Source organism: Rhea americana, unplaced genomic scaffold (assembly GCF_003343005.1).
Source record: "Rhea americana isolate MKP2758 unplaced genomic scaffold, rheAme1 scaffold_198, whole genome shotgun sequence".
NCBI lineage: Eukaryota > Metazoa > Chordata > Aves > Rheiformes > Rheidae > Rhea > Rhea americana.
Window position 1 is genome coordinate 1,507,149 of NW_028186127.1, and position 14,506 is coordinate 1,521,654.

Sequence of the window (14,506 nt, forward strand, 5' to 3'; positions counted from 1 at the left end):
TTTTAATCAGACTTCGATGCAAACTCTGAGAGGTGCAGTGCTGTTATGCAAGATTTGCTTATGACCTATTCAGCACCTAGGGAATTAATCCTACATGTATAGATTAAACACATGATAAACATAGCTATGAGATGCAACTGTGGCATCTCTTCACTTGTATGTCAAGTGTTATAAAAATCTGTAAAGCACTGATGTTTATCATACAAGTTCATACATACAATGTGTCTGTTAGGTAGCTCAAGAAACTTGTTAAAGTTCTGAGGAAGAGGAAGGAATTTCCTCTTTAAATTCTGCTTTCGTCTATGTTAATTCTGTATCTTGCAGTGTATAATTACTTAAGCTTTTCTGCTTGGAAAGCTTCTTGTATTACTGTACTAAGGAATAGGCATTTGGGTTTGAATATTAGTAATATAACACTCAGAACTAACAGTGATGGGAGATTCTAGTCAATCTAGTGATAAAGGTACATAATTTACAGAGAAATTCCAAGTTATTAGGTTTCTGTTAAAGCTGGACTTGGTCTATCACCAAGATATGAAAATAGATTTCTATTAGGAAATCAGTTTCAAAAGTGGCATCAGTAAAATTCATACTTTACTTAAAGAGTGCATTCTAGCAGAATTAGGGGAAATGATTGTCCAGGTACATAAGGCTAGATGGCCCCTTGGCTTGAGTGTAATGGACACTGCCTGAAGAGTTTGAGCACCAGGGCTGGTCACTTCCATGCTTAAGTCCCTCTTTTCTATCCTTTTCTGGTAAGTAAGGAGCGAATGGGGAGCAGACAGCCCTAATCAGAGGGATGGAAGACATGAGTTGCTGCTGAACTGGTGTTTGGCACSAGACAAGTGAGAAAGACACTAGGTTTTCCTGAATCAAGAAGATAAACCTAGAAAGCAGAGAGTGTCCTATCTGGTTTCTCTGCAAGTTGGAGCTGACTCAAACTATTGAGTTTTAGGTCTACTGCTATTAATAGATTTCTTAAGATACTTGAAAYGTAGTGACCACGATGTTAGCAACTTAAAACCTAACTGCCAAGCACCAGCAGGTTACAACAAACAATAGAAAGCAAGAGGAAATAGAAAATGCTCTTTTTAGTCTGCCTGAGGAAACCCAGTATTTCTCTGAGGTGGATTCTGGGRAGACTTGATGATTAGCTTCATATTTGATATCAGAAAGTGAAAACAATCTGTAGGACAAAATTAATAAATCTGCAGTGAACATATGGTATGTCTTAGTAAAGTAGTAAAATTAAAAAATTTATAAAATGCAATACTTGTGAAAGTTTACAAAGTTTTCTGAAAAGACAGTGTTAAGTCATAAAGCAAGATATTTGATTTCTTTGATATTTGTAAAAAGAACCTTGTAGTCTTAAAATTATCCTGAACCTGAACATCCTGAAGATGTTTCCTTTATATTTGAGTTAAAGCTGCCATCTAGTGTAGCATTGTGTAAGATAACTGAATGTTTAGATAGCAGTTCTAAGTTGTACTGGTATGGTATGTATTGTAGCACTGATGCTTCTTCTCCCCCCACCTCACCTCTCCTTTTTTTTTTTCTTTTTGGAATTTTAAAAGGTAGARCACAACTGTTTCTTCACTCAATTCCTCCATTTTATATCTGGGGGAAACTTATTGCTGGAAAATTCAGCTATATATGCAAAAGCCTCAGTGAGATAGCCTCGTGAAGTATGGTTAACAGTACACTTTAAGGACACACAGATTAAGTTAAATGATAGTTACTAAATTTAATATAGATGTAATTATGAGATGTAATTATGAAAAACATCACACACCTGTGCACAAAAGGTACATATTCAAAACTCAAAGTTTTTTTTTAAGGACAGAATTAGTTTCTTAGGTAACACTGATTTTGTTTCTTTTCAGCACATGCAGTAATACCAGCTGCATTTAACTACATTGTCACACACTATTGAATTAGAAAAAAAAAAAAACTCTGTTGAAGTACTTTTGTTTCCATGAGTTTGTAAAAAAAAAAAAAAAAGAAAAGAAAAGAAAAGAAAATGGACAGATTTGAAAGACTTACTGTGCATCTTTGTTTAAACTTAGAAGCTTTGACACGGAAAAGGGCAATAATATTGAATTATATTTATCTCCGGCAAAAGACTAATCCTTGAGTCATCCTTGTCCAGGTGTGATTAGAATGAACCACAGAAAGTGCATGACTTGGGCCCCAAATCAGGGAAGCATTTCATACCTTAGTGGTAGTACGTTTTGTGTGTGTGTGTGGTGGAGTTYTTGTTTTAAACAAAGGCATTGTTAACTATTTCATGATTAGAGAAGGTGTGTGAGAAATTGCAAATATCTCTTACCTGAAGAGTGTTTGAACATTTACAATAGTCTTAGCATCTGCCATGTAGTCTTCCTCAGCACTCATTGTACTTTCTTTGTCCACCACTACCATATTAGCTGCAAAGGTGACCCCACATCTTAATAAGTCATCTAGGCTTTTGTGAAGAGAAAAAGGGAGAAAGACAAAAGCAACTTAAATACGGAACTCTCAAATGTTATGGACGGCTGAAATTGGTAAATTATATGTTGAATTGCTGGTTCCCTTCATTTTGTTACTCCATGTACATACCACAACTTCCAGTGTAATCTATATCAAGTAGATTGTTTAATTGAATTTATACATTAAAAATCAGTTTTCTTGACATCACATAGAATGCATTTCAGTGGGTTGCTATAGTCCCTCTGCCTTCATGAAAAAGAAATTTATTTCAACTTTTCAACAAGCCTTTAACAATTTTGTAGGAAGACTGTATGCTCTTGTGCTACAACAACTTATTTACCTCATGGTAGGTACTATTTCTGCAATAAGTAGGTTTAAAGTGGTTAGGGTTGTTTTTTTCCCCACAAACCCATTATATTTCAGTTTCAAAATGTTTAGTAAGATGCTACCAGGAGATGTAACATATTTCTCTCTAAGCTTAGCCTGTGTGCTGGAAGTGYTCTCATGATGCTTTTGGGAGTAGCTGTACATCAGTAGAGCCCTTTACTCTCCTGGACAAGACCTCCTGTGAAGACCAACCACAGGAAATAACATCAGATAACTGTGTTACATTTCCCATTATGCCTCACAGCAGTAGTTCCAAACTGTTTTTTAGTTGTTTCGGGTTTTAACAGTAATATTTTGCAAATAAACCATGCACTYTTCATAAAGCTTAGAAAGGGATTTTTTGTAATGATAAACACTGCAAGCATGGGGAGGGGACCTAGGTATCTAGCAGTTTTTTAGTAAGTGGTAATAATAATAATGTGTGATATTTCCATGTCATCTCATAATTTTTCTATCATATAATAATACAACTGGTTTTTGATAACTATTAACTAAATCTACTAGAAATTTTCTGAATGAAATAGCCCCAAAATATAAAAAAATAATAATTTGATACTTTTGAGTACCTACTCTAATTTTTTCTGGAGGAAGTTTACAAATCATAACTTATTTTTTTTTAACATTTAATGGCAATATTGTCAAGTTTTCTAAGAATTAATTCCTCGAAATGATTCATATTGTTTTTAATTTATAATTTTAATTGAGCTTTACTTTTCCTGATTACATTTTTCTTTTCAACAGTGATGTTTTCAGGTTCCTGAGTTTGTATATGCTATTTTACATATATGTGTGTGTGTGTGTGTGTGTGTGTGTGTGTATATATATGTATGTATTTAAATAAAATTTTGGATAGGAAATTCTACTAATTCTTGGAATCTACTCTACGTTTCATATTTTAACAAAAAGGAGGGGTAGATACAAAATTGAAGTTAATACTGAAATTCCCTCATGGTTTTATCTTTCAGAATATGCCAGTTCATAAAAGGTGACCAAACCACAAAGAYACTAGATACCTAAAAGGTAGTATGTGGCACCTTTGATTACTCTGGGAATTTATTTCACAGCTACTGAATGAGAAATGAACTTTGGAAATTTCACATTGTATTTATTAGCTAAAGATGATAAATGATTAAGATCGACTTTTATTGATTCTGCGTAATTTCAAAAGTTTAAAAACATAGGAAGTAACTGTGAACTGCATTTCTCAAGGTCTTGTTGTTTATACAAACAGACGCTGAAAAAACAAACTACAGAATATGGCTGTTGGTTCTGCTTTTTTTTTTTGAATCTGAGATAAAGTGATTGTATTGCCAGAAATGATCCACATGTTTATTCTAGTGTAACTATAAACTGTAGAATTCTGTATTAGCACTTGTTTCAAAACACTTTATTCATTTGATTCTAAAATTGGTGTGAAAAATCAGCTAGAAAATTGAGAAGAAATCACTTTAAGAAGGATTTAGCTCTTTCCTTTTTGAAAAAAATCAGTAAATTTTRGTAAAATTTAATTTTACTTATTGATAAAAACAAGTCAACGTTTTGGRGTTATGAATTATTTGGTATACTTTGAGCCAATTCAATTATTCTGCCAATATAAATTCTTTTTATAATTGTTGTGGAATTGAGAGAGAAACATTAGTAAATATTCACTAAAGACACCTTTTTGGACGAGAGGGAGGCAATCTAGAAAGTGAAAAATATTTCTATGGAATCATTACAAATCTCACRATGGCCATGATATCACCAAGGTAAATGAGTTTTTAAAGCCCATGTTGTAACAAATTGAGAATTAAATGTATTCAATATTCAGAATTTCTATTGAAAAATTGGATTCCAATAACTCAGAACAGGGCAAAAATTACTTGATTTCCATCATGGAAACCCAATACAGTATTAGCTATGTAGTAAAGCAAACCATTTTCTTGTTTGAATTAACATTCTAGACATAGGAACTTACGAAAAARCTAATGAGCCCATGTTCTTCTCTTGTTTCAGCCTGATTTTTACATTAAAGCTATGTTGCTAAACCTAGATTTGAAAATATGTTGTAGAAGAGATTAAGACAGAAATGTAGGAGTAGGTGATGTTTTAAGTAGTGGAAAGCAAAGACTGTTAGACACACTTTAAACTACCATTATTAGTACTGYCTACATCTTGTAGCTATCTTTACAAAACCTTAGTCAGTAAATCCAAGACAACAAATAAACTAAGTATAAAATGACACTGAAATCAGGGCTATAATCTGGCAATTTCTAGAACCATATTAATGCATCTAAATAACTGTTATTTTAATCTTCTACTTTGAAGATACTAACCTGYGTTCTCTGTCATGTGGAGACATAATGTCAAGTAAAGCTTTTGATAGTATTACYTGTAGTTATGTAAACTACAAATGAGAGATTTTTCACTAATCATTTCCTTTAGTAGTCTGAGATTTGGAATCCCAAATTATAGCGCAGTGACACAAACCATGCATGCAAAAAAGATCATCTTCAAATAYGACACCAAACTTAAGCATGCAATCACGATACACACAACAAACCACTGACACTACAATGTTAAGTTTTCTAACAGTTATTTCACCTACTTGTCGATAGAGCCCACCATGTAGTAAACCATTGGAAACCAACAGATTGCATCCAGAAAATGCATATCTGGCCTAAGCAGCAGATGGGATTACAAAATGAAATACAACATCACAAAAGCAGCATCTCTTCAAACGTATATCAATACACTGGTAGCTTGTTTAAAAAAAAATCTTTTTAAAACTTTGGCAGAATAATTTAATATTGTAAACAGGAAATAAGTTTGCAGAAAGCTGTGAATCAACAGTTTGTTCTGATCATAAAGAGTGATCAGAATTTATATTTATTAATAAATGCACTTCTTAAATCAGAAATTTTATGGCACAATTCAATTCCAAATATCTTATAAGAATGAATGACTGATGACAAAGACAGTCTACAAGCGTGATTCCAATGCATGACATAGGAATAATTAAAACAAGCAGTGAAAATTTTTAATAAAAATGTGAAGTGGAACCCAATCATTATTTGGTTTTAGAGACATTAGCTCCATTCAAGTCAATGGTACAATAATCTTAGATGAAACCTTATTTTTAAACAGGAAGTGGAAGGCAAGACACTATTTTATGGTATTGTTTTTTCAGTCATAAATTTTACTGGATGTCTTCTCACATACTGAAAAATAACTGAAATCTTAAAACCCATGAAAWGTATAGATATTAGAATAAGCATGCCATAATAGTTTGCCTAGATAAAGAGAGAAAATAGGTRTAGAACAGCAAGGAGGAGATATTTTTAATTGGAAATAACTGAAGTCCTAAGTCCAGTGGAGTTAAATTGAAACATTCCAATTGACTTGAATGGCAGCCTGGATCCCACCTTGGGCAGGTATGAAAAGCACCACTGTGCCTTTTAGCTAGATTCCTATAGCCCTATAGTAAGCCCTATASCCTTTCAGAGAGAAACAATGCTAAGAGTGTTAGTTTAATTAAAACACATGGCTTTTAGTTTATGCTGAGAAAAAGCATTTCTAGACTTAAAATGTGGTAATAGCATAAAAATATGTATCAATATGCAAAGTCAGGCACTACCCTGAAAAAGAAAGTAATCACTAGAGGGCACTGTATACTTGCATGTCCTACCATCTAATATGGAATTTGCAAACCAGCAGTCTTTAAAATAATAATTTATACCTTTACTAATTTGTGTAATTCATTTTATGCCATATTATAAATTATAATTAAACCCTTTTCTATTTTGCAAACACAGGTATATACTGCTTGACTAAAGATCTAGACTTTTGTATACTAAATCACTTAAACTAGAATAGATAAAGAAAAAGTGTGACTCTGGGATAAGAGCCTACATGCCACTTTTACTGTTGTCTTTTCTTCTCATCATAGTGTGATTTAATGTTCTGTACCTGCCTAACCTTCATTTTTGTATCTTCCAAATTGAGATTGTAAGTATTTGAGCAGCACCAAAGTGTTTGAAAAAAGTTTTTAGTGTCTGATTATAAATGATTAGTCTTGCCATAAAAGAATTTGTCTGAAATTTTCAATATCTAATGTGAGGAAGTCTAAGAATTCCACGGATTTCCAGGCAAATAGGATAGTGAAAACATTTTGATTAATCAGGAAGATTCAGATACTCTCTGAAGCTTCCTGCGCTCTSAGACCTACAGGCTTAACAAGATGAGGGATGTCTCCCTGCTTTTGAGCATTACCCCTCTCTGTTTTGATATTGTCTGTGGAAATACATGTTCACACTTCCTGATTTTTCTACCTGTGGTAAATACCTTTCTAACTGCAGTTTTGAGAAATGGAAAAAAAAAAGTGCAGTTGATGCCTTAAGATTGCTTTTCTTGTACTTATAGATATATGTAAAACTATATATGCCCTATATTAGTTTTCTGAATCCCGCCTCCCCCATCCCCCCGACAAATACCACGGGAGAGACAACAACTTCTAGTACCCTGGTAGGCTCTAGTACTAGGTTGTGCCTGTGTCAGGGGACGTGCTGCCGTTCTTTCCTTTCCCCCACTGTAGATCCACTGTAGGGATCGTCCTAACCAGGTACTCCAGACAGGCTTCCTGCTTGCTTTCTGCTCCTTGCGCATGCCCTTCCAGGTGCAAAACACCTCTGATTCAAAGATGACCTGATGGCAGACTCGAGAAGAGCATTTCCCAAAGATGTTTTAGGATGTTTGCTGTTTTATACAGACAGATAGATGCACCTATCTATCATGTTATAAGTAAATTTTAAGGCTTTGTGGCAGTGTTTTTATCTTATGTCAAGCATATTGACACTTAGTCCATTCTATGAATTCTGAGTCCCATAAAAAAACAATACAGGGAGTAGAGCTAAAACCCAGTGTGAGCTATAACCATTGCATTTCCAATGCTAGAAAAATCTGGATGAAAAGTAAATATTTCCTAACATGTCTTTGGGGTTGTGAGGAGGAGATTTGATCAAGTTTTTCAGGATTTTTCATGAGGACATGTTCTTACCAGGTGGGATTTTGGTTAAAAGTGGAGGAGAGAAAGTTCCTGGAGTAATTTTTAAAATGATTTGGTTTAGTGAGCAGCTCCTGTAAGGTAGTAGTTAGCCCATTTTAAGTTTTGTACCTGGTAATGTGTAACATTTTACATATCATTCACTTCAGTACAGCCATTTCTGAAAGTAAATGGAAAAGGTCTTTGGCTTTAGTAAGGCACAGAGAGAAGRAAAATGGTCTGTTTTACTATCTTCTTCATTTTTCAGAAATCTAAGTGTATTCTGTTCTACTCATCTTCTCATACCACGTTGTATGGCTGTGCTTTAAGCAACACTATCACATAACTCTCAAATTTGAGAAAAAAACTTGCATATGTTATCTCTTACAGCAAAGGCATGAAATGTATCTTTAGCCTGCAAAATAATGGAAATAAACATCAACATTTACTTTCTAAAGCAATCAATTTACTACCTTTGGATAATATAAAGAGAACTGAGAAATACCAATGTGAGTGTAATGAAGAGATCAAACTTGAGAGAGGAGCTGCTTAATACTGAAAAGGAGAGTATTTTGCCAATTATGTCTATCCTGGTATACTAGCATTGATTATAACACTATGAGTAATCAAGCATCATTTTATAAGAAAGGAGTATGGTTTCTTACCGTTTTTTTTTTTTTGTTTCAAGCCCCGAAGGTGAATAACATACCACAGAGATTAGAAATTATAATTYTGCTTCAATAATTTAGTGCATCTGCATAACAAATATCTTTTTGCAGGCATTACTATAGGGGATAAATTGGCACAGGAGTGTAGGATGGTAACACCTGTAACTTTCATGTCTATTGTACAGCATCCAAGGGGTAAAGAAAACATTAAGGTAGCACAGGAACTGTTCCTCCAGCCACTTTATTTCTCTAATGATAGGAGAAGAGGTCATTGCTATGATACAGCTGCTAAGGAATGGTTTATTTTAGAGCTGCACAGATGGAGAGTGTAGGTTTAATAACAAATAAACTTTTCCATAATTTTATATAATTGTAGACAAAGAGATTTTCTTACTGGTTTATAGAACTGCTTGTCTTAGAGYAATCATAGAATCAGGAAGGTTGGAAGGGACCTCTGGAGATCATCTAGTCCARCCTCCCTGCTCAGCAGGGTCACCTAGGGCACGTTAGACAGGGTTGCGTCCAGGCAGGTCTTGAAGATCTATCTCCAGAGGAGACTCCACAACCTCTCTGGGCAACCTGGTCCAGTGCTCCGTCACTCTCACAGGGAAGACATTCCCCCTCACGGTCAGGCAGAACTTCCTGTGCTTCAATTTCTGCCCATTGCCTCTTGTCCTGTCACACAGGACAACTGAAAAGAGTCTGTGTCCCYGTCCCCTTGACACCCTCCCTTCAGGTACTTTTACACATTGATAAGATCCCCCCTCAGTCTTCTATTCCCCAGGCTAAACAGGCCCAGCTCTTGCAGCTGTTCCTCATAGGGCAGGTGCTCCAGCCCTCTGATCATCCTTGTAGCCCTATTCTGGACTCTCTCCAGCAGCTCCATGTCTCTCTTGTACTGGGGAGCCCAGACCTGGAYGCAGTCCTCAAGATGAGGCCTCCGCAGGGCTGCGTAGAGGGGCAGGATCACCTCCCTCGACCTGCTGGCCACACTCTTCCTAATGCAGCCCAGGAGACCATTGGCCTTCCTGGCCACAAGGGCACATTGCTGGCTCATGGTGAACTTGTCATCCACCAGCACTCCCAGGTCCTTCTCTGCAGAGCTGCTCTCCAGAAGGTCTCCTAACAGGTCTAGGCCACTAAGTGTGTCATGTAAAGTAAGTTTTTGTTGTCTGAAGTACTGTTACATATCTTGATTTTGTACAAAGTTTTTAGTTTTACCATGATCCAATAATATTGATGTAATTTGGGGTATTAAAAGGAATATTTAGCTTTAATATTGCCCACAAAGAACATAGATATTTAAATTCAAAATGGTTATTTGTAATCAGCAAGAAATCAATTTAGTAGATGACAGTTAACACATGCTATTATTTTTGTCACCAACCTTTCTCAAAGATATATGTGCCATAATGTTTTTGATTTTAAGCTGGCCATGTGAAGAGTTACTATCTATCACAATAACGATAAAATAATTTGAAAATGTATCATAAAAAAAMCCCAAATAAATAAATAAATTTAAAATGTACATACGGGTTATCCAGGAGTAATACAATGGGATTTAGTTCTTTCTTTGGTCTGTAATAAGCTCTGAGTGGAACAATAAAATTATATAAACCATTTCCAGCAGTTTCTGCTGCAACTATAATCAATTTATTTTTGAATCCATAGGCTTTCGCATCTTCATAGTAATTATGTTGGCACCCCTAAAATCAGAATAGGAAGCAAGTTCAGTGAATTACAGATAAGGAGGTGTAGCTCTGGCATTAAARAATTTTACAATTAAAATCAGAAAATTATACCAGGTGAGATGATCTTAGACCTATACAAATATATATAATATACAAAAATACAAATATTAGTGGATGAAAAGGGTGAGAAAACAGGTAGCTGAACAGTTGCTAAACAAATCTTACTTCTAAGTAGAAACCAGAATCTAAGTCTGTTGAACATAAAAAAACAAATGTGAATGCAGTTTTGTGTTGTAACAAAGACTCCCTTTACCTTATCTAGTCTTAGACAACAGAAGGGCACTTTTTCATGCAGAAGATGGCAAAATGTGGGAGAACTTCCAATATAAGGAGAGTAAGGAGGATATCCTTTGGCATACCTAGCAGAATAGAACAAAAGTTTTATAGTATAGTTAATTACTAAAACACAACCGGCTAATCAAATATTTTGAGATGTTTATTCCTATGCCTAAGTTTGATAGTTATTTGTAGACTAACAGAGTCAAGTACTGGAAACAAATTATATCCTTAATAATGATCAAAGGAATATATATTTTGTTGCTTAAGGTAATTCTATAAAATTTACTGAAAGCTATCATATTTGTGGTTACCAAAGGAATTTTGGGGGAGGTTGTTTTGTTTGGTTTTGTTTTTTGCATACAGATATCTTTGCAAATGGCCTGATATGAAGTGCTGTCCTAGTTTTTCTAACACGTATATTGGAACTTTCTGAAAAAAAGGAAAAGAAGAARAATAGTGGGCCTTATACTCTTYCTCCTCCTCCTCTTTCTTTCAAAAACTCAAGAAGTGAGGTTACAAGCAAATATTAACTTCAAGTATTTTCTTGTTTGCTTTCTTGCTCTAATAATAGATTTTCAACATGGTTAGAATATGTTTTAGATAATCCTGACTCTGATACATTATCTGAAAATGGCAGATTGTCTTGCTGGCGTGATGCATCAGAAGAGATTTGCATCAGAATATCCACAGCTTTTTGGGGGAGACAGGGAAAATAGCAGGCCTTATAAATCCTGATCTTTCAATTTGAAGATAATTAATTCTATTACTTTTCTTATTGGAGTTTTATGATCTTCCCTGAGGCTTATCATATTTGCCACTGTTGGAGATGGTAGATGGTGCTAGGTGTGCCACAAGCTTTGTTGTGCATATCAGTTTTAATATTCCTATTAGTAATTCCAATAAACATAATTGCTCATGTGTATGAGAGCTTCAGGACTGAATCTTCTGTTTTTGTCTGAGTATCATGTAATGACGTAATGTATCATTACCTTCAGTAACACACTAACAAACATTGTAAATTAGAAATAATAATTTTGTCTCATGCTGTTTTTGTTGTTGTTGAAACTCTGACACCTTCCTCTGAGTGTTCAACAAGCCTGTTAAAGGGTAATCTGATTATCATTGCATTCTCAGGACAGAAGCGTTTATCTGTTTACAGGTGAGTTCAGTCCTATCCTTAGAAGTATCAAATATAAGAAAACTATTCATGCATCTGTGCTATAAAATAAATTGCAATATACAATTAGGTCCTTATTACTAAGTGTAAAAAAAAACTCCACTAAATTGAGACATCAATTTGTTTTTCTCATTTCAAAACAGTCATAACAGTATTCTGCTAACAGATAATAGCATTTCTTGAACAGATAAAATTCTGCAACTGGCCTTTACACGTCCTGCTTGCTGCAGCTGCTTGGATTGAACTGCACATCCAAAAGTTAACGTGAACACTGCTAATCAAATGGTGTTTTATTTTCATTCCTATTGAAATCAGTGCTGTTTTCCACAATATTAGCTTTTCAGATAATGTTTGGTTCATATTAAGCATACATACTCTAAGCCTGCAGAGACTTCATCATCTGATGGGTTAGTTTCATCTTCTGACTGGTCACTTAGCAGGTCACATGTCTGAAGCGAGGATGAGTCTGCAACCTCCAAAACCGGTGCTATGCTGGGCCGTCTGCCCTCTTTACCTCCCTCAGAAGGAAGAGCTAGTGTAGGTCCGCCAGAAGTTCGACATCCTGTATCTTGCAAATCGATAGCCACCGTCCCTGAAGTAATGTTGAAAGTATTTTCTCAGTGTGGTTGCCAAAACACATGATTGAGATTCCTATATTTAGTGAGGATTGTCTGCATTTGCAGCCAAAGATCAAAAGGAAAACTATGTAGATTATTTGTGCTTACTATATTGAAATATAACAAATAATCAAACTACACCYGAGGAAGCGTTTTTCCACAGAGTTGTATTTTTTATGTTAGGTTCCYGACTGTTAATATATACTGTTGCTAATGTTAACTACATTTTTAAACTATACCTCTTAATTAATCCATGTTAGTATGTACAACATTTTTTTTTACTTACCCATGCTAGCTATTATACTGTGTACTGGCAACCTAGAAGTCCCATGATAAGATAATTTTGATTCATGTTTTTTTCTGTGCTTTTCTTGCTTCTTAAAAGCAGAATTCTCTTCTTTAGTGATATTTATATAAAAGCATATATCTGTAGAACTCATGATGTATCGAGGACCTGGATTCAGCAAAATGTTTTTGTTATCTTCCTTTCTAACACCAATGAGGCAGACTCCAAACCTTAATTAAAAAAAGGAAAGGCATAGTTCATTAAACAAAGTTCCATATATACCTGAATTTCCAGGGTCAAAAGTAAACCCCCATTTACTTTTATATTTTGCAGATTATGAATATTTGCAGAGCTCTGTATGACAAATATGTTTTAAAAATGTTATCTCCTAAATAGACCACTTCTGATCAAACACTGTTTTCACAGTGATGAATCCCTAGGCATTTCAGTCCAATATTTCTCTTAATCCCCATAGTATTCTTCTACTGCTGTTCCAGTTAATTTATCAGCTGAATATTCCCTTCTGAGAATATATTAATAGAAAATGGATATATTATATGAGAAAGTATTCATCATGTTGAAGTGTTCCATTACTCATATGTAGCAGAAACCTTTTTCAGAATTCATTTTTGCTACTCACTTTTTAAAATCTACTTGATTGGTGATAAAAAATAAGGAATTAGCAATAATATCATCTTCTCACTTATGAAATACGAGAAAAAACTCAATATTTAAGGCTTGATATAGATTCACTGTGTTAAATATATATATGAATATACAAGATTTATGTTTAGCTTGTTTGTTCACATCACACGCAGCAATGAATAAGCTCTGCATGATCGGAACCTAAAGAAAGAAGATATGTTAATGTTCTTAAGGTTCACTCTAACRGAAGAAATTGTTTTTATTTATTTTGGACAATCACCAGGATATAGCATGTACCACTTTACAATTCAACATTTTGCATGAAATGAGCATGCAATGGTGTACCCATGAAGAAAGCTATTTTTCCAGCTGACTTCTAAGTAAAACAAACAAACAAAAAAACAACTTATATAGATTGTTTTGGACAGTGAAAGGGTCTGGTGTTTTAAAATACTCTGTCTCTAAGGTATGGGTCTTTTTTGTTGTCTGATTTATCCTATATATCCTTTATATTCTATTTTTTCAGACTGAGTTGGGTTATACAAAATCATCATAAGCTTTTACCTGACCACATGTAACTTACAGAAGAATATCCTTGAAATACATCAGTGGCCATATATTTAAACCCAGAAACAGAGTATTGTATAATATTGCAATTTCAAATAGAGAGCTATGTTGTGGACAAAAGAATTTTTTTTTTTTGTTCTTTTAATCCTTGAAAAGAAAATAAACATACTTTTTATGTGCATGGAAAGAAGCGTATGTGAAACTTTTCCCCTCGTACTCAGCAAAAAATGTACTTTCTTCCAGGTTAATGTGATATACTTCATTACCAGAGCATCTGCCATACATTTTCTGCCATTGTTCTGCTGATTGCTGACCCTCCCTGGAACATGTGCAGATAGAGAGAATAATTTAAAATTTAATATAAAATTCTCATTAATCAGAGCAATATCTCATGGCAATAAAAACTACAAATGCCTAGTAGAAAGGTCCTCTGTGCTGAAATATTTGAGATCAACGTTTAGTAATACAGAAGCATGAAGATTAGTTTAATGCATTAAAGAGCATCTTCTGCTAAGTAATAGGCATTTTAAGATTATGTACTTCAGTATCAGGAGAAATATGGCTGAATTCGTTAAAAATCACATGATAATAAGTAGATTCACTGCAATTTCAAGATGAGAGGTGAAACAACAATGTCTGC

At 34.5% G+C, this 14,506-nt stretch overlaps 1 protein-coding gene across 1 annotated transcript in view; it reads right to left on the reverse strand.

The window, feature by feature from the left end:
* Window positions 1–14,506, reverse strand: part of KCNT2 (potassium sodium-activated channel subfamily T member 2) — a 160,645-nt gene that overhangs the window by 39,171 nt on the left and 106,968 nt on the right. Inside the window, exons 17-22 of the mRNA XM_085303198.1 lie at window positions 14,036–14,185; window positions 12,655–12,884; window positions 12,127–12,343; window positions 10,549–10,654; window positions 10,078–10,250; window positions 2,330–2,464 (exon numbers count right to left, since the gene is read on the reverse strand). Of these exons, the coding sequence (XP_085159324.1) occupies window positions 2,330–2,464; window positions 10,078–10,250; window positions 10,549–10,654; window positions 12,127–12,343; window positions 12,655–12,884; window positions 14,036–14,185 (1,011 nt within the window). The remainder of the gene's footprint in view (window positions 1–2,329; window positions 2,465–10,077; window positions 10,251–10,548; window positions 10,655–12,126; window positions 12,344–12,654; window positions 12,885–14,035; window positions 14,186–14,506) is intronic.